General features: G+C 39.2%; 1 protein-coding gene and 1 long non-coding RNA gene across 8 annotated transcripts; one reads left to right on the top strand and one right to left on the bottom strand.

Moving 5' to 3' along the window:
* Positions 1–962: 962 nt before the first annotated feature.
* On the bottom strand, positions 963–21,329 carry C12H5orf63 (chromosome 12 C5orf63 homolog). Of its 7 annotated transcripts, none has more exons than XM_045131388.1 (5): positions 21,277–21,317; positions 12,140–12,175; positions 7,757–7,877; positions 2,172–2,228; positions 963–1,536 (listed from the first exon to the last, which is right to left on the bottom strand). In XM_045131388.1, the coding sequence occupies exons 3-5, from the start codon at positions 7,868–7,870 to the stop codon at positions 1,360–1,362; spliced, it is 348 nt and encodes a 115-aa protein (XP_044987323.1). In that variant the 5' UTR covers positions 7,871–7,877; positions 12,140–12,175; positions 21,277–21,317; the 3' UTR covers positions 963–1,359. The 7 variants fall into 7 exon arrangements, with proteins under 7 accessions (XP_044987323.1, XP_044987322.1, XP_044987324.1 ...); XM_045131387.1 differs by lacking the exon at positions 21,277–21,317 and adding an exon at positions 21,062–21,200; XM_045131389.1 differs by lacking the exon at positions 21,277–21,317 and adding an exon at positions 16,386–16,486.
* Positions 21,330–21,392: 63 nt separating this feature from the next.
* LOC123453645 lies at positions 21,393–25,887 on the top strand. The gene is made up of 2 exons (XR_006632905.1): positions 21,393–21,486; positions 25,757–25,887. It is a non-coding gene; the product is annotated as an uncharacterized LOC123453645 (long non-coding RNA).
* Positions 25,888–27,676: the final 1,789 nt, after the last annotated feature.

Here is a 27,676-nt window from a genome sequence, read left to right as displayed (position 1 = left end):
CCAGAAGGGTTGGAGATGCTATAATTGAGATAATACAATAAAGACCCTACAGTGAGTCTACAGAACACTGGAAACTTTGGGCTAGGGGCAAGACCTGGCTCAGTAGTTGACTAACTGGCATTGGGCTAAGTCCCAGATACCCCCTGAATTTTACATTTTCCCTCATGTATAATATGAAGACAATGTGGAAGGCTGGCTAGCTATAGTATCCAATACATTTTATGACTACAACATAGTGATAAAATTAAAAATCTATGGCTCACAATGTACACATAGTTCATAAAATAATCTCACTATAGATGTAATTGCAGTGATTTGATATTAAGAGGAACAGACAGTTTTGTTTTTAGGCAAATCCATTCCTATATTGATTGAATCTGTCTAAATATAAATAAGGTTGCAAAACTACATTTTATTTATTTATTTATTTATTTAAGAGAGAGAATGTGTGTGACAGGGCCTTCAGCCACTGCAAATGAACTCCAGATGCATGTGCCACCTTGTATATCTGGCTTACATGGATCCTAGGGAATTGAACCGAGGTCCTTTGGCTTTGCAGGCAAGTGCCTTAACTGCTATGCCATCTCTCCAGCCCCAAACTACATTTTAAATGCTTACATAAAATGGCATTTTGTCTTTGCATGATACATGTAGTCAGTTATAATAAAAATGATCCCAAGATATTATCATTTGATAAAGCTACTATCTTATAATAAGTTGTATTAACTTAGTTGATGATAACTGAATAACTCTCATAGATAGTCCTCAATATTACAAGTCAATTTACTATATACAAAGGATGTTGAGATTCATATATATTTTCAGGTTTAAATCTTTCTTTTGTCTTTCTGAAGTGGAGCCTCTTTGGCTGGGATAATGATTCTCTTCTACCCAACAAAAAGTAATTCTAATTTTAAGCAGGTATTATTAAATCTTATTGAAATAGGATTCACACAAATGCATTCATTAAAACACTCCTTTATTGACTGTGCACAGTTATTAACAAGTCACATTTCATTTTATCCACTGAGTGGAAGAGTATTTTTTCTTTCACTAAAAAGTGCAGCCCTTCAGGGCAGCGGCAGGACTACAGAGACCCCTTGCTATACACAGCACTGACCAGTGCATGGGACATGTTTCTCCATAAGTACAAGAGGGAAAAACCAACATAACAGATTTCTCCCTTCCTACACCTCTTGTTTTATAAAATGCCCATAACTAAACTGCTCCCATGTAGGTACTTCCATCAATCATAAGAGGAATGGCAACATTTACGTGGTACCACATAAAATGTTCAGAACATCTTTAGGGCTCTAGGAAGATGTCATAGTAGAGGGTGGAAAGTAATGAGGGCATCAGTCAGTCTCTAGCATCTTGCTGCTCAAGTTTCAGGAGCTGTTTTTCAAGTTTTGAAGTATTTACTTGATGCATCATTAGAAACTGGCCATTCAGATGAAAGACAGGAATGTCAAATTTATACCTGTCATACCAAGCAGAGTTTTCTGGAAGTGTGATGTCCACCTCCTGTAAAATAAACTGAAACACGGATAGGCTAAAGCACTGTATTTTATAGCACACGAAGCAATGCAACACCTGCAGTGATATTCTAATCTCCAGACTTTCTAAGGTCAAGATATTTTGTTTTCTTTTGTTTTAGGTCTGTCTACAGTGATCTAGTGCCCCTGACTTCCAAAAAAGGACTGGTTTCTTTACACTGTATACTGTATCTCCTAATCTTCCTACTTTTTTGCTGTTTTTGCTACATTGTGCAGAGGGACTCTTAGTTCCTATGAAATAAAACCTGTCCCAGCTGGTGAGCTGCCAGAAAATCAGGATAGAAGTATCTTGGCTGTAAGAAGGGCAATGATGTGATGATTTGCTATAGGAAAATACTTCCATGGAAGTTACAAATAATATAAAAGGAATGTGACAAAGATTTAAAGAAAGCATGAATACTACATCTGCTAGTTCACTTTGACATCAGTACTGTTCAGAGAAAAACAGTTAGAGGTAATGAGTTTTATGGAAATCAGCACTAAACTCTCTGAAGAATAAAAAGAAAATCTAAATGAAAAATCATTTAATCACTTTTCCTAAAGAAAGGATCCAAACAGATACTTTATGCCATGTACAATATCCATCCCATATGCAAGAGCACCACACTCTATTACCCTGTCTTTGTAAGACTTGAGCACTTCCTTGGCTTCATCACAAAGGGGGCAGGGATCCTACGGGAAGAAAAACACAAAAACTATTAAACCCAAAGGCAAATATTTGGCACGATAACAAAAGTTCTAAGAATCATACTATACTAACTTTAAAGGATAGTTTTCTATTGGGCTAATTACACTGCTTTATTTCCAAAGCAAAACAATATAATAGACTTTTATAATTAGTGTTTCCTAATAGATGGGCTCTCTGTACCTTTTGGCTTTGTTTTATTTTTCTCATTTATATGCATAGGCATACTCATATTTATATGTGTGCATATAACAAATTGCATACTATTTTTCAGTGATCTATCTTCCTAAGAGTTTAGTCCTTTCCAAGTTAGGAGCATCTGGTGGCCTCATAGTTGGCCTGGCTGACACCACCAGAATGGCTTATAGTCTGCTCTGACAGAGACACTGAGCCTCCCCAGCCTAGTTTTCCTCATCAACCCAACAGTCTGTTGGTTCAAAAACAGACAGTGACTGCTCCATCTTTAAATTACTGAGTTTAGATGATGACTGCAATATTTACATTTGCCTGTGTGTGTACTACATGTATCCATAAAAGGTGTCCTGGACTAACTTATATCCAAAGAACAAGGAATTTCCAGGATCATTGTTGTTTGCCCTCTCAGACCACCTTGTAGAGAAGTCAGTGGAGAATACAGATAGACAGATTTTAAAGGATTCTCAGCCATTAAGTCTAAGAAAAGAGATGAGCTATAGGTTCTTATATGAGTTCAAAATAGATTCAACATTACTGACTTACCTATGCTTATATAAGGAATGTTTTTAACATACCAGAAAGAGATGAGCTAATAAGTAAAAGAGAGGACCTTAATCTTAATTCACAGCATGTTTTAAAATAAGGACAGAAGGGCTGGAGAGAAGGCTTAGTGGTTAAGGCGCATGTCTGCGAAGCCTAAGGACCCAGGTTTGATTCTCCAGGTCCCATGTAAGCCAGATGCACATGGTGGCACATGTGTCTGGAGTTCATTTGCAGTGGCTGGAGGCCCTGGCACACCCATTCTCACTTTCTCTCTCTCTTTCTCTGCCTCTAATGAATAAATAAAAATAAATCTTTAAAATAAAAATAAGGACAGAAGCCAGGCATAGTGGTGCATGCCTTTAATCCCAGCATTCAGGAGGCAGAGGTAGGAGGATCACCATGAGTTCAAGGCTACCTTGAGACTACAGAGTGAATTCCAGGTCAGCCTGAGCTAGAGTGAAAGCCTACCTAGGAAAAATAAATAAATAAATAAATAAATGAGGATGGAGATATTTTGGGGTCTTCTTGGTCTTAATTTCCTAGGACAAATGAGCACATCAAGTTGTTATTAGCAATAAGTTATGGATAATTTGTAATACTGTAAAACATTCAAGCTGAAACTTTCTGAGAAAGTATCAGAAAGTAAATATAAGATCTTATAAGAGGGCTGGAGAGATTGCTCAGTGGTTAAGATGTTTGCTTGCAAAGCCTAACAACCATGGTTCCCCAGTACCCACGTAAAGCCAGATGCACAAAGGGGTACATATACCTGGAGTTCATTTGCAATGGTTAGAGGCCCTAATACACCCATTCTCTTTGTGTCTATCTCTGCTTGCAAATAAATTAAAAAACTTTGCCAGGTATGGTGCTACACGCCTTAAATCCTAGCATTTGGGAGGCAGAGGTAGGAGGATCAGCATGAGTTCAAGACTAGCCTGAGACTATACAATGCATTCCAGGTCAGCCTGGGATAGAGTGAGATCCTACTTCGAAACCTTGCCCCCCCAAAGAAAAGATCTTAAAAGTAAAAACAAGAGCATGCTAAATTCCAGAAGGTCCAAAGGCACCAAAATTTTGCTTTTATATTAACAGCTTTGGAAGAGACTAGGTCCAAGTTTTTGCTTAATTTTCCTTTAAGCTCAGGCCTCCGGAACTTTGTATAAATTATATGTGCAAATATGTGTGTGCATATCTAGGATGCTCATCACACTACAAAAAGGATGCAGAATCAAGATACAGTAAGACACTGTTTGTGGTCCGGACCATTAAAACATCCCTTAAGAGTCTCAGTGACACTTGTTACTATAACAGATATTTATCTACTGTCCTTTCTTGTTTAGCAAGAATGTTGTAATTTTGTTCCACAGGAACTACTCTTGGCATATGGCTAATTCTCTCTCTAAGCAATAAAAGTGGAACACTTGACCTAAGCTCAAGCAATCAGAACATCCTACTGCTTTTGCTTATGATTGACTCGGAAGTAGGCCAGTCAGTACCATGGCTAGCCAGTAAACTTTGCTACAATTTCTGAAGATGTTTAAGATGTGAGATCTGGGACTTGAAACTGCTGTAGTCATCCAAGAAAATAGCCAGTATGATGATTATGAAGATGGGTTTAACCCAGAAGATACAAAGCTGAAGGGAGTGGAAACCTGCTTAGTATCCTGCTCTTCCTGAAACCAGTCAACCCATCATACTTCTTTTTTGTCTTAGTCAATCTGAAAAGTACACTCTGTTATTTGTAACTGATAAGAGAATTGATATTTTTAAGTGTTTCATTCATTGGCTTATGAATTACTTAAAAGGAAATGATATCTTATGTGTCTCATGGGGTTCAGTATGCATATTAACTAGAATGGAAGATTTCATTTGTTTATTCTTTCAAATGTTATTTGGCTATCTCAGTTCCTGTCTGAACTAAACAACAACAAAACAAAAAACAAAAACAAAAAAAAAAAAAACCAAACAATGCAGAACAGCAAGCCAAGTGGGCATAATTAGCCTTTAGGGGTTATTTCATTTTATTTTTCTGGTTAACATAGACTCAAATAATGAAATACTTTTGGTGCCATAATTTTCAACAGTGCAATATATACTTATGATATGAAAAACAATTTAAATATTCTGAATAAGAAATTCATTTAAAAAACTAAACTTTATGTTGTGCATGTGTGTGTGTGTGTGTGTGTGTATGTAGGTGCTGGTAAGTCAAGAGGGGTCTGGGTATATAGACCTGGCTGGCTTGGTACTTGCTCTGTGGTCCAGGCCAGCATTTAACTAAATGCAATCCTTATGTTTCAGTCTCCTAGTGCTGGGATTATAGGCACGCACCACCATAAATGGCAGACATTTTTTATTAGATAACTATTGTATTTTTTTCAAATTGCTAAAATGCTAATATCTAATAAAAGAGACTATAGGAAATGTCATGGGGGGAAAGCTCTTAAAATTTTAAACTAGCCGGGTGTGGTGGTGCATGTCTTTAATCCCAGCATTCGGGAGGCAGAGGTAGGAGGATTGCCATGAGTTCGAGGCCATCCTGAGACTCCATAGTGAGTTCCAGGTCAGCCTGGTCTAGAGTGAGATCCTACCTCAAAAAACAAAAACAAAAACAAACAAACAAAAATCTTAAACTACTTCATGGCTTAAAAGTATTTACTGGGTTTGGCATTTATGAATTTGCCTACTTGGTAAAACTTATTTGTAACCCACAATCAATACTTGAAGCACTTCTGTGGTTACTTATGGACATGCCTATGGACAAAACAGTAACAAATTTGAGTTGCTAGAAATGGTCATTCTAAATTGAGTCTAAGAATATAAGTCTTTCCTTTCTTGTTTTGGCTTCCATACTGTTAACATAAATTAGTATCTTGATGGATAAGCCCATGGGTACTACTTTATGGGTAGTGACTTTTTTTTTGCAAGGATAATGTGCTCTCTGTGTATGTGGAGCATGCATACAAGTGTACAGAGGCACATGTGCATGGAGGCCAGAGAACATTGATGTCCTCCTCTGTTGATCATCTGCATATTTCATTGAGACAAGTCTCTGAACCAAGAGAGGCAGTTTTTCTCTCATCTCTGATCCCCACAGGGCTAGGGGTTATAGGCAAGCATGGTCATGCCCAGCTGTTTCTGTGACTACTGGGGAACTGAACTCAATCTCAGGTTCTCTCTGGCACTTATGCTTGTGCAGCAAGGATTCTTAACTGCTGAACCATCTCCCTAGTCCAGGTAGATGCTTTTTGTTTTTGTGCTCTTTATTGGACATTTAAAAAAATAGCCTTCAAGCATAGTGCTAAAAGAGGACTATGACATGCTTTATGGAGGCAAGCTTCATGTAAGTATGAGTTGCATGCTGGTCGACCTGAGTATAATATTCATGATTCAACAATATATATTTAATAAATAGAAACACACACAAAATAAAATTATGCATTTAAATGATTGACAAAAACACTGTGAGCAGAACTTACTAGGACTTAGTTTTTTTTTTTTTTTCTAGGAAAAATGTTTTTGTATTTGTTAATTTAGTGTTCATGGTAGTTTATAGAACATAACTACCACAAAGAATTGACTTATTTCTAAAGGGTATATTTTCAAACATCGTAATTATAAGCTATAGTTCTTTTTAAATGTCAAAGTGAGATGACCATCAAATATATTATTAATTTACAGGTTGGAGAGATGGCTCAGTGGTTAAAGGGCTTTCATGCAAAGCCTGATGACTCAGGTTCGATTCCCTAGTACCCACATAAAGCCAGACACACAAAGTGGTATATGCATATGGAGTTCATTTGCAGCTGCAAGAAGCCCTGGCACACCCATTCTCTCTCTCTCTCTGGTTGCAAATAAGTAAAGTATAAAAAATGTTTATTAGGAAAGGATGGGGGTGGAGAGATCACTTAGTGGTTAAGGCACTTGCCTGCAAATTCTCAGGACACAGGTTCATTTCCCCAGTACCCACATAAACTAGGTGCACAAGGTGGCACATGCATCTGGAATTTGTTTGCAGTGGGCTTGAGGCCCTGGCATGTCCATTCTCTCTATCTGCTTCTTTTACATTCTCTCTCTTAAGTAAATAAAATTTTTAAAAATTATTATTAAGAGAGTGAGGAAGAGGCAGATGGACAGAGAAGAGAGAGACAGAGAGAGGAACATTGGGCATGACAGGGCCCTCAGCCACTGCAAACAAACTCCAGATGCATGTGCCACCTTCTGCATCTGGTTTACATGGATCCTGGGGAATCAGACCTGAGTCCATAGGCTTTGCAAGTAAGCACATCAACCACTAAAAAATCTCTCCAGGGCTGGAGAGATGGCTTAGCGGTTAAGCGCTTGCCTATGAAGCCTAAGGACCCCGGTTTGAGGCTCGGTTCCCCAGATCCCACGTTAGCCAGATGCACAAGGGGGCGCACGCATCTGGAGTTCGTTTGCAGTGGTTGGAAGCCCTGGCTCGCCCATTCTCTCTCTCTCTCTCCCTCAATCTGTCTTTCTCTCTGTGTCTGTCACTCTCAAATAAATAAATAAAAATTAAAAAAAAATCTCTCCAGCCCAAAAACAATTTTTCAAAAGGAAATAAATATATTAATTTACTCTCTGATCATGAGAGACACATGTCTGGGGAAGAAAAAGTTGAGGAGTAGGTCTGAAAAGAATTTTTCTATTGTCTTTTCTTTCATGTTTGTCCATTTTCATGAATATACAACTTTTTTCATAAAACCATTTAAATACTGTGTTTTCAAAGTTGTACTTTTACTTTTTCATGTTGTACCTTTGTGAACAGGGTCAGCACAGGCAGAGGTGTATTGGAGGCAGAGAGATTTTGTGAGAAGAGTCCAAAGGAGAACTTGGCAAGTTGTACAGTAGTTCTATGAAACCACAGCATCTTAATTCTGCCAGAAGAAAAGAGAACCCATAACTGAATGTACCCTATACCTTGATCCTTTCGAGTACAAGCAGTAAGTTGCAAGTTATGGTGGAATTTAAGGGTTCAGAATTGGTTCTTGGAGTTTCAGGAGGGTTAGCAAGGCCCAGACATTTGGTAAGTTTCCATAATGCCTATATTACAATATATCACTGTATTACAAGCAAAACAGAATTTAAAACATATTTATGGATTAGTTCTATGTCAAATCAGTTGGCTCATGTTTTAAAAAGCTGTGAGTTTCTAAATTTGAGTATGAAATTAAATTCTACCTGAAAATTTTGCCAGCATCCTAAGGTTCCCCTAAAAGTGGTATCCTGAGATGGTTTTTAGTCACAGAGCTAGCTCATCTTGTTGGCAAGCACCCAACATCATGGTGCCCCACCACAGTGAAGGAAAGGTAAGCAAACAGCACAAAGTATCCACCTGAAAATCTTTTAGATCTATGTCCCTCCACTATAAGAGATAGGGACGTACCAAGCTATACTTAGAGGGATTGTAGGAAAGAATCAGTCCCAGTTAACTTGTCAAAGGGAAAAACATCTCTGTTCAATATTTTGTACTAGTGTATCTACTGAAGAGATTTCAGCAAGAACAGTTTTAATAGTAGCATGTCAAACATTAGATTTGAAGCTCCCTAATCCTGCCACTTTGCTTGCCTAAGACACATATTATTGCAATGAGCCCCTATATTTGTCTTTAAAATACAAATATTATAATTTCATTTTTAAAACATATGAGCACTGTTAGCTTTACCATTTACAAATATTCCCAGGATGAACTCCTTCCACACCCCCCTCCCTGAGGTAGGTTCTCCCTCTTCCTCTAGAACAGTGTGGTGGTTTGATTCACGTGTCCCCCATAAACTTAAGTGTTCTGAATGCTAGGTTCCCAGCTGATGGATATTTGGGAATTAATGCCTCCTGGAGGGAGTGTATTGTTGGGGGCGGGCTTACGGGCTTTATAGCCAGTTTCCCCTTGCCAGTGTTTGGCACACCCTCCTGTTGCTGTGGTCCACCTTCTGTTGGCCAGGGGGTGATGTCCACCCTCTGCTCATGCCATCGTTTTCCCCTGCCATCGTGGAGCTTCCTTCCCCTCGAGCCTGTAAGCCAAAATAAATCTCTTTTTCCTAGAAGCTGCTCTTTGTTGGGTGATTTCTACCAGCAATGCGAACCAGACTGCAACAAACAGGCTGACAAGGAATTCATTACGTATTCTCAGACGGGCCTCAAACACATACTGATTCTCCTACCTCTGCTTCCTGAGTGCTGGGATTAAAGGTGTGTGCTACCATGTCTGGCATGAACTCACTTCTTAAGAAATGATGCTTTCTCTCAAATTTGGTCTATCAGTTTTCTCTCCTTTACTTTGGCAAGTTGCAGCTGCAAGAATTCTTTGTAGTCCTTAAATACCCAGAGACCATTTCTTCATCATGATGTCTTCATTTACTTCCCTGTACATGAAAAGTATACAAGTGGCTTCTCTTCATTGTCCTGGACCTCGTGTGACCTTCCTGAAGAGCCTTGCTTACTATTTTGTCAATGTTGGCAAGCCCATACTAGTTCCCCGTTACCTTCTACTACTTAAAATGATTTGTCTTCTCTTCTACAATGTGAGTAGTGAAAGAATATGTATTTGTTCCTCTCCAAGGACCTATAATGAACCTGGCATATAACAGGTACTTAAATAAATATGTATTTGAATATGAAAATCCTGGTGTGAGCCTTTCCCTCCCTTCTTAGCCTCACCTCTAACCTTGTTCAATCACTCCATGTATATAGCAGTCACTAGTTAGGCCTATCTCAAGGTTAGTGCTCTTTGGCATGCCCACAGACTTGTGGCTGAGGCTATGTCATTGGCTCTAAGCCCTTCACTGCCACACCCCCAAATCTCCCCTGTTTGTTTCACAGTGCATGATTGTATTAGTAAGTGCTAGTCATCACTGACAACTAAGCACCCTACTATAAGAATAGCCTTAAACTCACTTCAAACAGAATGATATGACTTTACAGAAAATCACAACCCATATCAAACTATAGTAAAGAACAGACAGAAGTCCAGATATGGATCCATGAAAGCAATTCTCTTTGCTTTGCTTGTAAATCCTTCTACTTCTATCCCTTCACCCTGCTAACTCATCTGAAAATCCATGAAAAGGAATGTAATTAGAACTCCACAAAGATTTGCTATCTAGAACTACTCTGAGGTGGCAAGTGACTATAGACAATACATCAATACTGTGTCACTCTTAAACAAGTGTTAAAACCTGGCAGACACACTTTCTGTAAATTCAGCCTAATCAGTAACTAGAGTTAAATGTGGTTGAAGACATAGCTTTTAGACATGGCTTTGTTTACAGAGGACTTAAAGGAAGGGAGAAAATTGACTGTTAAGGACCGGCATTGTTCACCCTGTGTCTCTAAGCACAGTCAGGGAACCTGGCATATGACACCTAGGTAAACATTTCTGAATCATTAAATTTGGAAAGGATCTATGCCATCAGTGGCACCCTCTTGTAGAATGTGATAGGTATCATGGATGTTGTACTGCATATAGAGAAGAAAATAATATATCAGCTTTATTAAAAGAAGAAATAAGCCCTAGAAACAATAAGACTAGGGTCTTTCATGGCACAATCTAAGACTGTAACCAGGATGAACTGCAGCTACATGTTTTTGGTGGGGGAGGGGAAGATTTATTGATGTCTAGTTGATGAGGAAAACTTACTGCTTCTACTAGATGATTCGAGACTGAGGTGTTAAAGCTTTAAAAAATTCAGTCATAATAGAAATCTGCCTCAGTATTTCCAACATGACAAAACACAGCATGTGTTCTAGGTTGCACCCAAGACAAATAAAACCTGTCATAGTAAACAGAGTTGCTATTCATTCCAAATTTGCTGACATATTTGTTCAACCAACACAGAGTGCTAAGTAAAATCTTCAGTGATGCCATAGCCCTTCTGTTTATAACTACTACCTTTTCTATTGTTATTTGCCATTTCTACTTTTTCACATATTTTAAAAATATTTTTTAATCAATTTATTTAAGAAAGAGAAAGAGAGAGCAAAATCCACAAAGACAGACAGACAGACAGACAGACAGAGAGACAGAGAGAGAGAGAGAGAGAGAGAGAGAGAGAGAGAGAGAGAGAGAGAGAGAGAAAGGGGTTGAGTATGTGCATGCTAGGGCCTCCTGCCACGGCAAACAAACTCCAGATGCATGGCCACTTGGTGCATCTGGCTTTATGTGGGTACTCAGAAGTTAAACCCAGGCTGTCAGACTTTGCAAGCAAGTGCCTTTAACCACTGAGCTATCTCTGTAGCCCCTGATATTTTTAATTATTTAAAACTGGTACATTTATTTACTGAGAAAAGCATCAATATATATAATTTTTGCACTTTTTCTAAATGCCTGAGGTACACACATTTTACCATATTGTTCAATTAACTTATTTCCTTCAAAGATTATTAGAGTCTGATATAAAGAAAAAAAAAAAACTCTTTCTCCTCCTATGCAAATATTAAGTCTAAAATTCCTTAATTCCTGGAGTCCACTTAACACAAGAGAAAAAATGAAATGAAAAATGCTACACTCTAATGAGAACACTCTAATACTCTCCTTAGAACAAGTGATTAACTCTGTAAACCCTAACAATATTTCTGTCAATGTCACATTCACTAAATTATGCCTTCTTTAAGTAAAACCTTTATGTGGGCTACTCTATCAATGTGACATTTTCATTAGCTTGATTATTTTTGAACCATATCTGAGCATGTACAAATATCTTGAAAGATGGTCTCTGCCTGCTAGCTCATGACTGTGATAAGACAACCCTCTCCCCCTCTCCCATCCAGTACTGGAGGTTGAACTAGAGCTTTCCACTGCTAGGCAAGAATTTTACCACTGAGCTATATTTGTAGCCTTCACTTTACCTTTCATTTTGAGATAGGGTCTCACTAAGTTCCCCAGGCTGTCTTTGAGTTCACGCTGTAGCCTAGGTTGGCCTGGAACCTGCTAATCCCCTGCTTCAGCCTCCCAAATAAACTGAGAATACAAGTCTGTGTCACCAGGAATGGCTGACAACATATATATATACACACACACACACATATAAAATGTCACTGAATTAGTCATGAAATGTATGTCCTTACTATGCCCACAAACACAATTTTATCCCTTGTCTTTTGTTATATCCTCTGTGATAGAAGCACAAAGAGCCGTACTCACATCAAAGAAGCACAATTGGGTCACCTTTGTCACAGACTAAAAATAAAAAGGAAAAGGCATAAGATTAGATTTAGAATGTGCTTAAAACAAATTCTGAAGCCTAACAATAAAGATGATGGCTCCTGCTGTTTCAAGTTCAGTGCTACTCAGAGGCAGGGATCCCCTTGAAAGAGAAGAGAATGCTGGATTTTCAACAGAACTAAGACTGACTTCACTGCTCTTTTGTGGTAGAATCAAATACAACATGGGGAGAGGACTGATTGGAAACTTCAGCCTTCCTTGAAGTAAGATAGGGAAGATAGCAGCTTTTAGAGAAGCACTGAAGGCATACCATTAAAGCAACTGATTACTGTACAGAAAGAAGCCATGGATGTTTAAGCCTTTATTAAGGATTATTCATTTCTTACATGAAGAGTTACCCAGGCTATGGCTGCACATCATTTATGTGAGGCTCCTGGATATTTCAAACACTGTGCATCTGATTAAGAGGGAAACAACATTGTTCTGAGTTGAGTAGAGAAACTGACCTTCACTGACCAGAATTTTATCCATCAAAGAGTCCTCGGGCACACCAAGCTCCAAACTTGATCATACTCACATGCACATCACCAGCAAGCTGCAGTGTGAGTTATTGTGTAGAACCAAAGCATCTACATAAGCGAGGTGCTGCCTTGGTTATTAACAGATTTCTGCACAAGATTATAATGTCAATGCTGTACTGACATTAACAAAACCCTATTACTATAGCTCTTGCTGAACCTGTGTTCCTTAAAGAGAGCTCAGGGCTCCCTTTTAGTCATCTGCACTATATGAGAAGTTCATCACCATCTAATGTAACATTTCCATTTTTACCCAAGTGAACAGAAACACACACACACTCTCACAAACACACTTCCCCCTTTTTGGAGAACAAAACAAAACATTTAACATGCTGAAAGATTATGAGTTGAGATTGCTCTTAGGGGACTCAGCCACTGATTCAACCTAATCCAGGCAAATAGGGTCAAATCATACCCCGTTGGTACCGTGGGTTTAACAGTCAGTTGTGTTTGAACTTCACTCCCTCCTGAACAAATGGGAACCTAACCTGGGATGTTTAGAGAGATGAGGAAAGGCAAGATACCAGGACAAAAATCAAAACTGAAAACTAACCAGAAACTTTGAAGTATCAGTTCCAAGGGTCAATTGAAGAGAAACAGGGAAAGGAGGAGGCAGAATAGAAGGGTCAACCTAGAGTGGGGTCCTAACTTAGTCAAGTGAGTGAGCACTTAGGTGCCTTTCTAGTGCCTCAACCTAGCAGTCAGGGTACCTAGCCTGGGAAACTATTAAGAAGGTGGTACTGGGCTGGAGAGATGGCTTAGCGGTTAAGCGCTTGCCTGTGAAGCCTAAGGACCCCGGTTCGAGGCTCGGTTCCCCAGGTCCCACGTTAGCCAGATGCACAAGGGGGCGCACGCGTCTGGAGTTCGTTTGCAGAGGCTGGAAGCCCTGGCGCGCCCATTCTCTCTCTCTCCCTCTATCTGTCTTTCTCTCTGTGTCTGTCGCTCTCAAATAAATTAAAAAAAAAAAATTTAAAAAAAAGAAGGTGGTACTAAGTCAGGTAAGATGTTGCAACAATGCTCCTGAACTAATCAGCTACCTGTGGACCCCTGCGCAAGACATCCTGTTCAGTTTTATTCTCACTATGCATTTTGACTACTGATTTGCTTCCAAAAAATATATTAAGCTATGAATGGGTTTATCTCATTATTCAGGCCCAGGGGTCAAGAAGTAGCTCCTCCACCACATTCCCTCCCTGTAGCTAGTACTCTGAGTTCAGTGCCAACAGGTTCTCCACATAGGACCAGAGAAACTGGCAGAGTCACTATCCAGAAAGGAATTATTGATCATATGAGTGCTCACAAACTAAACCTCTTTTAATTTCCATTCAAATTATTACCATGACCATGGAATTTCCAAGTATCTGGATGTCTCTATTTTACAGTTTGGACTCAACGGGTGCTACATTCATTTGCACTCATGTACAGTTGGTCTGCAAGAACTCGGTGCAAATGTTCTTTAGCCATCTCTCTAATATTTAATACTGACCCAAAAAGAAGGCAATTTAATTAAAACATCTTAGTATTATTGTATTCAGGTAGTAATGGCAATTTTTCTTGTTCCATAAAGGCACACAAGCTCACTTCCAAAAACAAGCTTGCAGTTCAAATATCTTCCATTTGAGTAACCAATATTCACCCCATTTCCAATTCATCATTCCAAGAAGTGAAGTTATACTCATAAGCACACATGATCTAAAAGATGTTTCATTCATTTCTAACTATTTTGTAGTAAACAGCTTTGGACATTTGGACTATAAATCCAACAATTTACTGGACTTGTGATATCAACAGGAGATAAGCCCACAATGAGGCCATACTCTAGTACCACTCAGATGTAAATGAGTCTACAATACTGTCAATTCTTGCTGTCATTAATGGAATATTTAGATATTTTGGATTTGGAAAGTAAGGTAAAACATGTTTAGCCAAGTCTTTCATACATTACATTTTTTGTTTATGTCTATATTTTCTCCAATGGCATATTTTTTTACACAATAAGACCAAAACAGAATTTCAGCACTAGAAGGTATGTCAAAGCTTAATTCCCTTTCTTCAAAAAAAATAAAATATCAGAAAAGCCTTACATACTAATCCCCAGAGTATATCAAATAACAGATACCACATTTTGTTTAAGGCTTTTTAAAGGTTGGTGAGAAAAGGAAAAACTATGTTTCAGAATAAAACATTTCCTTATCTCAAAATAAAGTTCAGATTTCTAAATCTAAGCAGATCCAAGTCAATTTATTTTTCAACATGAATTTTCCAGACATATGTTTCAAGTTATCTCAGCTGTTGAGTTTCTGTTAAATAATTATTCATATACATATATATATATGTGTGTGTATGTGTATGTGTGTGTATATACATACATACACACACACACACACACACACACACACACACACACTGAATAATTCAGTGTCATGTCCTTCTCTCCTGACTAAACTACATAACCATTTTCTTACTATTTCATTATGAACGTGAAAAGGTGCTGCAATAAGAGAAAGTTCATTTGTTTACTGTTGTAACATTCTGGTTTCAGCTGTGATCCCCTTGACAACAGAGGGAAGCAGTATGTGACATACAAAATGCTATCAACTTTGAACTCTGTTGGAGTGTTTTCAAAAAGTAGAAAAAAACAAGTGTGGATTTTCTTCTCTGTTATTTGAGCAGCCCAGCTTAAAACAATGACTTGACATAGGCTCTTTCTCCTTGGGACAGAATCAAATTACAATACTAGCTGCCTGTAATTTAGTAGGTACACTTTCAGTGATACTCTTCAAGTATGTACTGAACAGATATTTGAGAGAGGAGTTGAGCATAGCCAGCCTGAAGGAATGAAGAGGACTGAGTCACTTGGACTTTCATTTGCATATTCAACTCAACAACTGCTCTACAATTCACTAGGCTGGATCTGCTGAGAAGGCAGTTTGTTGACCACTGATGGATTCTCAAATTTGCCCTTCTCTGCTTCAAGCTGTTAGTCAAAGCATGGCTTCTAACTACATCCAGTACCCTTGAAAGGTGATTCCCGTTGAACTTCTTTTCTTTTCCCTGCTGAATTCCTAGTGATGTTTTCATACTCTTTATAGATTCAGACACTGCCTTTTCATTTTTTTTTTTTTTGCACATATTGAGTGTTTATGCCAGGGAATAAAAATATAAAAGTGATTAAGATTAGTCCATCCCTTTAAGGAACTCACATGTTGGGCAGAGGAAAGACAACACAGTACACCACACTAGTGAAGGTTATAGTAATAAAATGACCATCACCAGATAATACTGATTTCTATGGGCTGTATATTGTATTAGTCAGGGTTCTTTACAGGAAAAAGTGATAGAATGGATTTGTATTATAAAGGGGATTTACTAGATTAGTTTACAAGATACCAGCTGAGCAGTCCAACAATAGCAGTCTATAGGCTTGAGTTTCCAGGAACCCAGTAGCTGTTCAGTCCCCAAGGCTGGATTCCTCAGCAGTCCCAATCTGGCACTGAAGGTCTGAGGGATTCCTGTAGAGCTACTGGTCTTTAGTCCACATTGGAAGACAGATGAAACTCAATTCCAATGTCCACAAAGGATAATTGAAACTAGGTAGATGTATGTATGAGTGAGTAGTGAGGGTAGGCAAGGCAAAAAGCATGCACCTGCAAAAAGGGACTATTTTCTCAGAGCTTCTTTATGAAGTCCATCACCAGAAGGGCCACCTTACTCTGGAGGAAGGACTTCCTCCCTCAGATAATCCTTCCTGGAAAAAAAAAAAAAAAAAACCAGACTCACCCAAGAGGCAAGTCTCTTGGTTCTGATTTGATTAAGTTGACAACAGAACCTAGCCATCACAGATACAGTTTGAGTAGATTTATGTGTTGGAAGCTTGGTCCCCAGTTTGGTACTGTTTAGGTGGTAGGCCCTTTAAGAGGTGGGGCCTACTGGAAGGTAATCAAGTCATGGGAGGATTACTGCCAACACAAGGATTCATGCTGTTATCTCAGAGTGAATTACTTCTCTCAAGTGTAGGTGTTCTAAAAGTGAGGTCACCCTACACATTCAGCCCTTTCTATTTTTCCACACAGCCAGGGAATCCTTGACAAGACTTCAGTGCCATTGTGTTAAGATTACTCAGCAACTAAAATTGTGGGCCAAATAAGTTTCTTCACTTTATAAGTCATTCAGGCAAAGGTATTTTGTTATAGCAACTGAAAACAGAAAATGTTTCAAAATCCTTTCAGATGTATACTTTCAAAAAAAATAGTGAACACTTTGACTTGCTTATATCTCTGCAATGTTAGTTCTTATGTAAGATCTGGAATCTTTTTTAAAAAAAGAGAGAGTAATGTCTTTATGCTTCCTGATCCCTGTGCCTATACTGGAATGGAGAGTTTGGGATATTAAATCATGCATCTATGCTAAACTTAGTACAACTTTTAATTTTGTATGCTCTTCCCCAAAGGATTTTGTCTCTAGAATTTGCTGTATAATACAAGGAGAGGATGGCAGAAGCTCACTCAGTCCTTGCTACACGTATCTGAACCAGATGGTTTCTTCCCTTCAAAACAAATGCAAACATGATTAAACCACACTCAGGAACTGTCCCATCTGCCTTTTGGCTTCCTCTGGTGTACACTCCTAAAACAAAGCAGTCCAAAAAAATGAGATTTACAGGGATGGAGAGATGGCTTAGGTGCTTGCCTGAAAGGCAAAAGACACTGGTTTAATTCCCCAGGATTCACATAAGCCAGATGCACAAGGTGGCACATACATCTGGAGTTTGTTTGCAGTGGCTGGAAGCCCTGGCATGCCCATTCTCTCTCTCTCTCAAATAAACAAATAATAAAAACAAATGAGATTTACAGTAGGGAACATAAAAAAAAATCCTCACTACTTAGATCAGATCATCTCAAGGTCTTGCCATCTTTGAAACCCTGAGTCCTAGCACTGACAGTAACTGAATATATTGGCCAGCCAGAATATACATGTTATGAAATATAAAAAATTTACTAAAAATAAATGCATTTTGATTTTCCAACCTCATCAGTTTCCTTTCAAAGTCAAGAAACCTGAAGGGGTGACAGCAGAGATTAGCTGAGGAGCTGCTGAAGGGGACACAGGTGGGACCAGCTGAGCAGTTCCAGTACAACTCCAGGCTTCCTGCACTCTCCCATACCCCAACCAATAGCACTGCAACCTGACCATCCAGAGAACACAGAACACATTCAGCTCCCAGCAGCAGGGCATCTAGCACAGCTGAGCAGAAGACCAGGTTCATAGCACAACACGGAGGGATCGAGGTGGGCACTCAGAATTGGTGAGATTTGAAGCCACCCCAAAAGACAACAAGACCAACTGACCAAAAAAAAAAAAAAAAAAAAAAAAAAAGCAGGTACATAGGCCTGCACTTGAAGTGGTAATCTCTTTCCATGTCAGGGAAGGTTATGAGTTACATATTCTTGGTTGGCTTTACCATTCTCAATTAAGCTATATTTGGGAGTTGACTACTGTTGCCTTTGAAACTTTCAGATTCATAGGGCCTTTGTCTTTTTCTTCTGTCATTATTGGTGGCAGGGTCTGATTCAGACCCAGGCTGACCTGGAACCCATTTCAGAACAGAAATCTCAGTCTCCTAGCTGGCTGGATTAAGGGTGTACAGTAACACACACCCTTAGGAATTTGGGCTTTATAAGGCTATCTGTTTCAATCCCCATATTTGCATACTCAGTGCTGGTTTTTACTGAATGTGTATATTGCTCAGCTGAATTTTAGAATTTGCCAGTAAATTCCTCCACTCAGCCCACTAGAATACTTGAATAGCAGGCAAGCTCAACACCTAGGATTCCTTCTGCAGTTGGACTAGAGTACAAGAGCTATACTTGGCACCTTAAACTACTACTCTGAAGGTACATAATGTTGGATTCACAAATCCAAAAGCACGGCATACCAATCTAAAAGTATCATAGACTAATCTCCCTCATGAACATAGACGTAAAAATTCTCAACAAAATACTGGCAAACAGAATACCAGAATATATCAGAAAGATTATTCGCCCCAACTAGGCTTTATCCCAGAGATGCAGAGACAGTTCAACATATGCAAATTGACAAATGTAATACACCATATAAATGGACCAAAGGACAAAAATCACATGATCATTTAAATAGATGCAGAAAAGCCATGTGACAAAATCCAACATCCCTTCGTGGTAAAAGTCCTACAGAAACTGGGAATAGAAGGAACATATCTCAACATAATAAAAGCTATTTATGATAAACCTATAGCCAACATAATACCAAATGGGGAAAAACTCGAAGCTTTTCCACTAAATTCAGAAATAAGAGTACTGGAAGTCCTAGCTACAGCAATAAGGCAAGAGACACTCATAAAAGGGACACAAATTGGAAAGGAAGAGATAAAATTATCATTATTTGCCGATGATATGATTCTATGCATAAAGGATTCTAACAACTCTACTAGCAAACTGTTAGAGCTGATAAATACTTTTAGCAATGTAGCATGGTACAAAATGAACACACAGAAATCAGTAGCTTTCCTATATACTAACAACAAACATGCAGAGGATGAAATCAGAGAACCTCTCCCATTCACAACTGCTTCAGTTTTGGGATGACCCAAAAGGCAACATAGTGCTGAGAAGTGACAGAGGAGTGTCCAGCACTGAAACATCTCTATCACACCCTCCAAGGCTCAAGGGTCCAATATGGAAGAGGTGGTGGAAAGAATGCAAGAGGCAAAGGAGGGGTACCACTTCTTATAATGCAACTGTCCAGACAGAAATTGGCCTTGGTATTCATGACCTCGCAGTGCCTACTAATACACTTATAAGACCCTCATAATAGGAGAAAAAAAAACAATGACATTAAAGTAAAAGAGAGATTGATGGACAGCGGGAAGGGATATGATGGAGAGTGGAGTTGTGAAGGGGAAACTGGAGAAGGGGAGGGAATTATCATGGTTTTTTGACTTTAAGTATAGAAGTTGTCAATGAAACAATTTCTAAAAAAAAGAAAATAAATGCATTTTAAAGGCATCTTTCCAGAGTGCCTCTGGGCATACTGCTTCTATAAGTACAATATAGCTAGGTAACCGGAACAAGATAGAAATAGCCCAGTTAATTTTCAATTTTAATAAATGCTCATTTCTGTTATTTACCTGCCCAAACTACACATTCTAAACAAAACTACTTAGCCACATATTCCTCATGGAGACAAAAATATTGATCCTTCATTGGCAGGTGGCTACTACTAGGACCTAGCAAGCAAGGAAGATGAACAGGGCTTGTTGTCAATCTTAATTTTCACAACTGGACCTTTCTGGTTCTGGGTAATTCCTTAGTAGAGCAGGACCCAGTTCATAAGCTTATGACATTTCACCAAAAATGATTAGTTCTGTTTTGTCGCAGTGTTCCAATAGTAACCCAGTATTCCTAGGTAAATTTGTTTTTTTTTTTTTGTTGTGGTTGTTGTTGCTTTTTGCTGTAATTGTTTGATGAGACTAAGCTTCACTATGTAACCAAGGTTTCAAATTTGCAATTGCCCAGCCTTAGCTTCCTGTGTGTAGGTATGCACTGCAACACCCAGCTATCCATGTATTTTAAATATCTATTGTTTATTATAATACACCTTATGTGCACAATTCTAAATAACGGCAGAGAGCAGCATGCATTTTATAAGGTATTCCACAGAATATTATTGAGAGGACTGTGCTCTCTAAGGCAGCCATCTCTACTTGCTCAATGTCATATATACCATGACATCTGGAATAAGTCATTAACCAAGACGATATGGTTACTGGAGCCTAGTTTAGGTTGGAAAATGTCCTAGAAGTGTTGGGATATAACAGTCTAAACATTACCCTGACCTTGAGGAATAAAAATCTCTGGGTAATGCTGGGTCATACTGTGGATTCTTTTTTTTAAAGAGCACTAAAGTATTTCATAAACACCATCTACTAAGTAACAAGAATAAAGATTACTAGGGCAAAAACCTGCTTCTTAAAGATAGTATTAGAAATAATCGCATGCCTACTCGTGTAACATTTTAGTAGGAACTCTCCTACCCTTGGACTTACTAACAAATTGTATGAGCTGACATGTCCGGGGCGACTGTCAGGGATAAGCACTTGTTGGGAGGACTGCGCAGTCTGATTGATTCTCACTGCCCAGGGCCCAGAGGGCGGCTTCTGCCCACTAAAGCTCAGGCAGGGGTCAGACAGCCGGCCCAGAAAGCGCTGCCCTCACCGTGTCCCCCCCACCCTCCTCGCCCTTTTCACCCCAATTACAGGTCAGCATGGCTGCTCAACAATATTTACAGGGCAGTCCGCTCAGCCTTCTGCCGACGGTGCGCGCACGGCCACCGCACCGACGCAGGGAAGGCCGGCCTCGGGACACCGAGAGGGCTGAGTGCGCCGTTCTCCGGGCAGCTGCGAGGCTCCGCCGCCTTTCTCTCGGCTCCGAGCGCCACCAGGCGTGTGCGACCCCCGCCCGCACGCACAGGCACCGCCGCCCCGCGACGCCCCGCCCGCACCTCACGCAGCCTCGGCGGCTTCCGCGCGCGTGCGCGCCCGCCGCGACCCGCCACTTCCGCCGCCGCGACCTCGCCACTTCCGCCGCCGCGCTTCCGGACGCCGGGTGCGCCGCGCTGTAGGCCTCGGGCTTGCTCCCAGGTTCTGCTTTATCTCCCCTCGTCATGGCACAGGAAAATAACGACGCAAGTCCAACGCTAAACTGTCAAAATGTATGTTGAAAGCAAAGCAAAGAAAAACGAAAAGGAAAAAAAAAATGGAAGAGAGGAGGGGAAAAAAGGCAGGGAAAAGGGGGAGGGAAGAGAAACGAAGGGAGACATTGTGTTTGGGAACCATTTAATAACCAATTTTAGGGTTGAAATACTGTGCAGACCAGGTCATTCTAATCCCTCCCTGTATGCATCCAATCATTTATTAAGATGTGTTCTGTCTTCCTCCTCTTCTGGGTTGGGGCTCTTGAAGGTTAGTTGAACAAAACTGGCTGCAATACCTCCCCAAACTTAACAAACATGTAGGCAAGGCAGATTATGAAATTGTCTGTTAAATAGGTCATGAATTTATTGAGCCAAGCACTTTGAAGGAGAGGAATATGACCTATGAAAAGAAAGGTCTACTGAAAGGTAGCTTTGGGGTGGGATGTGACAGACCTGGGGTAAAAGACAGCTCTGTAGGCTAAGACAGAATAGTGTGAGCCATGCACAGAAAAGTAAACAAATATGGTTGACATGGAATGGGACAGAGGTGAAGAAGGGGAATGTAAGTTGGAGTCAGGCCAAGGAGCCAGTAGTGGCTTGCAGATTTGTGGTAAAGGTGTGGAATAACCGGCTTGACTGAGTCCATATAGGAGAAGGGAGCTGAAGTGATAATATTTTCTTTCTGAAAACATCTCTCAGCGTTGGGAAGACGGTAATGGTTTAAAATAGGCAAGGGAGGAACAAACAGGGAAGTCAGGAAGCAGCTAAGTAGTCTAGGTTCTAGGTGTGGTGGTGTAAACAGTGAGAAAATGATGGGTAAGAGGATAGTAATACTCAAACTAATATTTATTGATTGCTCAGCTTTCTACTCATTAAGTTGTTAAACTGTGAGAACAATCCTATTAAGTATTGTTCTATTTTAATGATGAGGAAATGGAGGATTAAAAACTTCCCAAATTCTCACAGGTAGAAAATAGCAAAGTTGGAATCTCATCTCCTGTTGTGTGTGGCCAATATCTTTGAGCTTACCAGTGTACAATGTTCATTCAGTGACTTTAAAAAAAAAAAAAAGAGGGCTGGGGGAGATGGCTTAACAGTTAAGGTGCTTGAATGCAAAGCCAAAGGAGCTAAGTTTGATTCCCCAGGACCCACGTAAGCCAGATGCACAAGGTGGAACATGTGTCTGGAGTTCTTTTGCAGCGGCTGGAGAACCTGGCATACCCATTCACTCTCTGTCTCTCTATCTCTCTCTCAAATAAATAAATAAAAATTTAAAAAGATAAAACAGAGGTCAGTAATTAATCTCTTGAGGAAACTTCACTGACTATATGATCTTGAAGAGGACATGTGAAAATAGAATTTTCTAGTTCATATTTTATCACTTCAGCTTTTGCTGGCAGCTAGAAAAGGAGGTTTGGGTATTGTAAATAAACTACCTGTGGCTATTTTCAGTTGACACACTCTGCTGAGACCCAGTCTTTCTGAGGGGAAAAAAAGTTATCCTACCTAAGAGTTACCAGTCAAGTAGCTCTTACATAATATTGTGTCTAGTTATGGACATGCATAATGGACATTTTGTAGAGTGATAGAAAAGCTTCCTAGAAATACAACTACAGATCAGCTTTTAACTCTCATATTTTTCTAGTTGGAAAATGAAGCTTCATGTAGCAAATTAGATTTTTTGAAACCTGACTTCATCAATTGAAGATGAATAGCTTTCCCAAAAAGCACAATAAAGGCATCACAGCACTGATTACAGTAAATTTCCTTAAGGAGTCAAAAGTTCATTTCTATGTTCTGTTTAACTAGTAAGAAGTTTTTGGGTTGTTTCATGATGATTAAGTGATAGCACAAGACTTGGAATGTTCACATATTGTCCTGGTTGGGAGTGGGAACCCCATGGAATGGCTCCAAATCCCTGAGAAGTCACTGTGGTCAATGCCCATGACCTTGGGAGTGTCTGGTTTAGAGCTACTGTCCCAAAAGTTTGGTTTCTAGGTCCAGGAGACTCCATTCCTAGTGCTGGGCATAGTACCTTTGCTTGAGGCAATGTCTGGAGTTTAACCAGGAAAAACAATTGTCAAAAAATGGCCAAAGCAACGAGGCATGGTGGCATATGCCTTTAATCTCAGCATTTAGGAGGCAGAAGTAAGAGGATCACCATTAAGTTTGGGGCCAGCCTGAGACTACATAGTGAATTCCAGGCCAAGTTGGGCTAGAAAGAGGCCCTACCTTGAAGCCTTCCCCCCCCAATAATAAAATAATGGTTAAAGCAAAATTATGAAAAGCTATTTACTAATGACAAAATGGAACATTGTGTGTTGCACTAAAAGCTGGGTTTAGCACTCATGACACACTTTATTACATTTGAAAACAATTTTTAGATTAGATACTGTGACCAAGTAAGAGTTCCTACATTATGTGATGAGTACTGAAAAATTGCAGCATATTTTTGTTAGTGACTTTGGTCAGATTTTTTCAAAGTAAATTTCCAAAAATATCCTTATTAAATGGGACTGCTCAGATATTTCAATATATTTCAAACGATGCACAAATGAGATGGAAAGTCTTCAGATAGCACTGGGTCTTGTTTAATTTTGTCCATTTAAACTATGCTTGTCTTGGGAATTTAATGTCTTGTCCACTAAGTCTGAAATCCAATTCTAAGCCATGACCTGGGAATCTGGGTAGGACTGGAACAGCAATCTCTGTGTTCTGTATTGTTAGTTCTTCTTTTAGATCTCAGGGCTATGTAAGCTCAATGGTCAGCTCAGGAGGCTTCAGCTTACACTAGAAAGAGCCTGCTGGGAAGGGCTGGTCTGTAACTCTGAGATAACTCAAGGGTGCTTTAGAGAATACACTATCTTTTTTTCACAGAAAAGAGTTGAAATTAGGCTTTTCCCTTCAGGCCTTATAAAGAAGAGCTGTATGTGTAGGGTATAGGAAGAGGCAAAGTCTCTCCTTCCCCCTCAACTTTGCCTTGAGAAAGTAAAGAAATGACTGTTGGTATCAAAGTTTTCCCATCAGAATGCCAGAGAAAAACAATGTCTTGGCAGGTAGCGATTGTCATGCCAACCCTATTTTACAGCAACCTGGATTTGTGCTACCACTCAAGGAACATACAGCCTGGACTTTGACTAGGAGGAGCTGTTCTAGTAATTTCTATGGCTAGGTAATGTGATGGTAGAAGTATTCAGAAACCTGGGAGAATTTCTTCCCTGGTGTTTTTGTAGTCTTTATGGTGAACATATTTATCTCATCAGTCTCTCATCCCAGGTATTGCAAACTGCAGGAAATGATATGAAAGGGTTTCATTTAAGGTTATGGAGCAAAACAATGGCAACCTTCCAAAGAAAAGATTTGCTTCTAAGTCTGGGACGTGGTGGATCACTTGGGTTACTGCTGGCACCCTCCCCCAACCATGGTAGGAGATAGAATTATAAAGCTGTTCCATCAGGAGTGAATGGACTTCAGAAACTGTTTTCTTTGTCCCCTTGACATTTTAAAAATTCTGCTCTTATGCCAGACATTTAGAGGTGAGTGAAAAAATTTTCAAAGGAGAAAAATGTTTATTTGTTTTAAGGCTTGATCAAGTAATCCACTTATGCCATTTACATTAGTTAAACATCTTTCCATGTAAACACCATTAATTATGTAGTATAAAAGCCAAATAAAAATGCTAAAAATAAAAGTAGAATAAATTAGTATAGCTTGAGTGCACATACATTATAGAAAGACTGTAGACTTTCACAGAGGTGGATGTGTGATTTTTCTATTGTTTGAGCTACTAGGATGGAACCAACAGAAATGATATTTTATGGATGGATACCAAAGCTGTTAAAGTTTAAACCCTTATTGGCAATGAAATTACAGTTTTCACAGGAGCCTTGATGCTAACATCTCTATCTGTCTTAAAAAGATCTGGGGGGGGGGGGTGCCGGTGAGACAGGGTTTGAATATCCTATGGATTTTCCCTGAAGGTTTGTTGGATCAAGACCATTGCTGTCAACTCCAAACTCAGTAGCCTCCAACCTTCTTTCATGTGTAATAACAGAATATTGCTTCTATATGTGCTAAAGAAAATGAATTAATATGCAGCCTGCCAGTCACCAAGAAAGGCAGGGACTAAAGCTATTGAACTGGGTACAGGGGACTTGTAATAGCAGTTAACAGTATCTATTTATATCACCCTTTGTAGTATTTTAAATACATATATTTTAGTTAATTTCATCCTTCAAAATAATTCTGTAAGATAGATTTGGCATACCTTTTTATCCCCTTTTTACAGATAAAGAGCTGAAGTTCAGGGAAGATCACTTGGAAGCAGAGACCAGAAAGCATTTTCTCACTCCTATCTAAATGTTTCCACTACCTTATTCATGTTTCCTTTAAAATATTAATAAAAAGAAATATGGCTTACTTCATAGCAATGTTTTGTGATTTGCATGATATTTTAAGAATATTTGAGCACATTTACATCATTTCCTCAGGAAAAGTTTTGTTTACCCAGGGACCCAGGCAATGTAGTTGAAATGGAAAAAGTTTTTCATTTTTATGCATCAAGTTCATCTGTTATGTTCACTAAAGCTGGATAATGGAAGAGCATACATTTCTGGAAGCATGAAGGGAGGAGAGAAAAAAACATTTCTCTGGTTCCTTTGCTCAGATCTCCATCATACAGTAAGTACTGTTTAGAAAACATAAAGTAGGGCTGGAGAGATGGCTTAGCAGTTAAGCACTTGCCTTTGAAGCCTAAGAATCCCTGTTCGAGGCTTGATTCCCCAGGACCCATGTTAGCCAGATGCACAAGGGGGTACATGCGTCTGGAGTTCGTTTGCAGTGGCTGGAGGCCCTGGCATGCCCATTCTGTCTCTCTCCCTCTTTCTCTGTCTGTTGCTCTCAAATAAGTAAAAATAAGCAAAAAAAAAAAAAAATTATTAAAAAAAAGAAAACAAAGTAGAAACAGTGCAGCCAGCTTTTAGTCAGAAAGATGCTGCTATTTGAAAACATATCCAAAACTTATGCCTCAGAGTTTTGAGGGATTTTTTTGTTGTTGCAAATTTGACCCTCTCTCAAAGAGATAGTCTCAAGTATATGGCCCTATTTTCTGCTCTGTCTATACAGTACAAAAGATAAATTGTCTCTCATTTCTTTATTCAGAATAATACTCACTATTTGCCTAATTTGTGTCCATACTAAGTACTGTATTCCCAGTGCTGAAACAAACATGTGTGCTCCTTGTAGTGGAACTCACAGTCAAGTGATAGAGATTTAATATTAATCAAATGATCGCATAAGTCAGTATTTACTGCTGTGTTTCTGGTGATGTGTGCCTGTAATCTCAGGACTCAGGAGGCTGAAACAGGAGAATAGAAAGTTGAGGCCAGCTTGGGTTACATAGTAAGACCTTATCTCAAAAATGAACTTTCTCCCCCAATACTACATGCTTGTGCATAAAAAATAAATAAAACAAAACATGGAGTATTTACTGCATAAGGTCCCTTCTCCAGTGAGAGTAAGACTCGTAGCTAATTAGTTGGTAGAAATAAAGTGGAAATATAATATATATATATATATATGCATACATGCACTACAATTTCCATTAAGAGTGACTTTAAAATTCAGGGAAGAATTGAGACACTGATGAAGTAATTTGAATTCATTCAAATTTTATTATTTTTTCCTTAATCTTTTACACTTGTCTTCCTACAACTAATTTAAGAACAATTTCCTCCCAGCCTTTTCAAGTCTTTACAAAGCATTTAACTTAGCTTTCATAGAAACCACATCTCTCCTTTTATGCTCATATTTGAACAGCTTATGTGATACTTAATTAAACTATATAATTATGGTAATCAAACACAACTGTCATAAACAAGTCTGGGAACAAAACAACCCTTTCCTAGTAAGCATGGGGCTAAGCTTCTGGGAGTATGACTGATGAGGAGACTAGGCAGGCAGAAGCCACAAGCAGCTATCTGACTCAGGGCAATCAGGAATTTGAAAATATCAGTTAAGTCCTGAGGAGCTCAATTAAAAGAGCTTCTATGATAATTAAAAACTAATAAATATTTCTAAAGAAAAGCAGTGTGTCATAAAGGTCTGTGGTAGGGGATGTGCTTCTTCCCTGGGAAGTCAGAAAAGGAATCTCCTAGGACCTTGAAATTGAGCCTTGATCAGAAGTCCATTAGAGTTAACATGGAGGGGC

The sequence above is a fragment of the Jaculus jaculus genome, chromosome 12 (assembly GCF_020740685.1).
Source record: "Jaculus jaculus isolate mJacJac1 chromosome 12, mJacJac1.mat.Y.cur, whole genome shotgun sequence".
Lineage (NCBI taxonomy): Eukaryota > Metazoa > Chordata > Mammalia > Rodentia > Dipodidae > Jaculus > Jaculus jaculus.
Note: the sequence above shows the minus strand (reverse complement) of the source record. Positions and strands in the feature narration are given on the sequence as shown.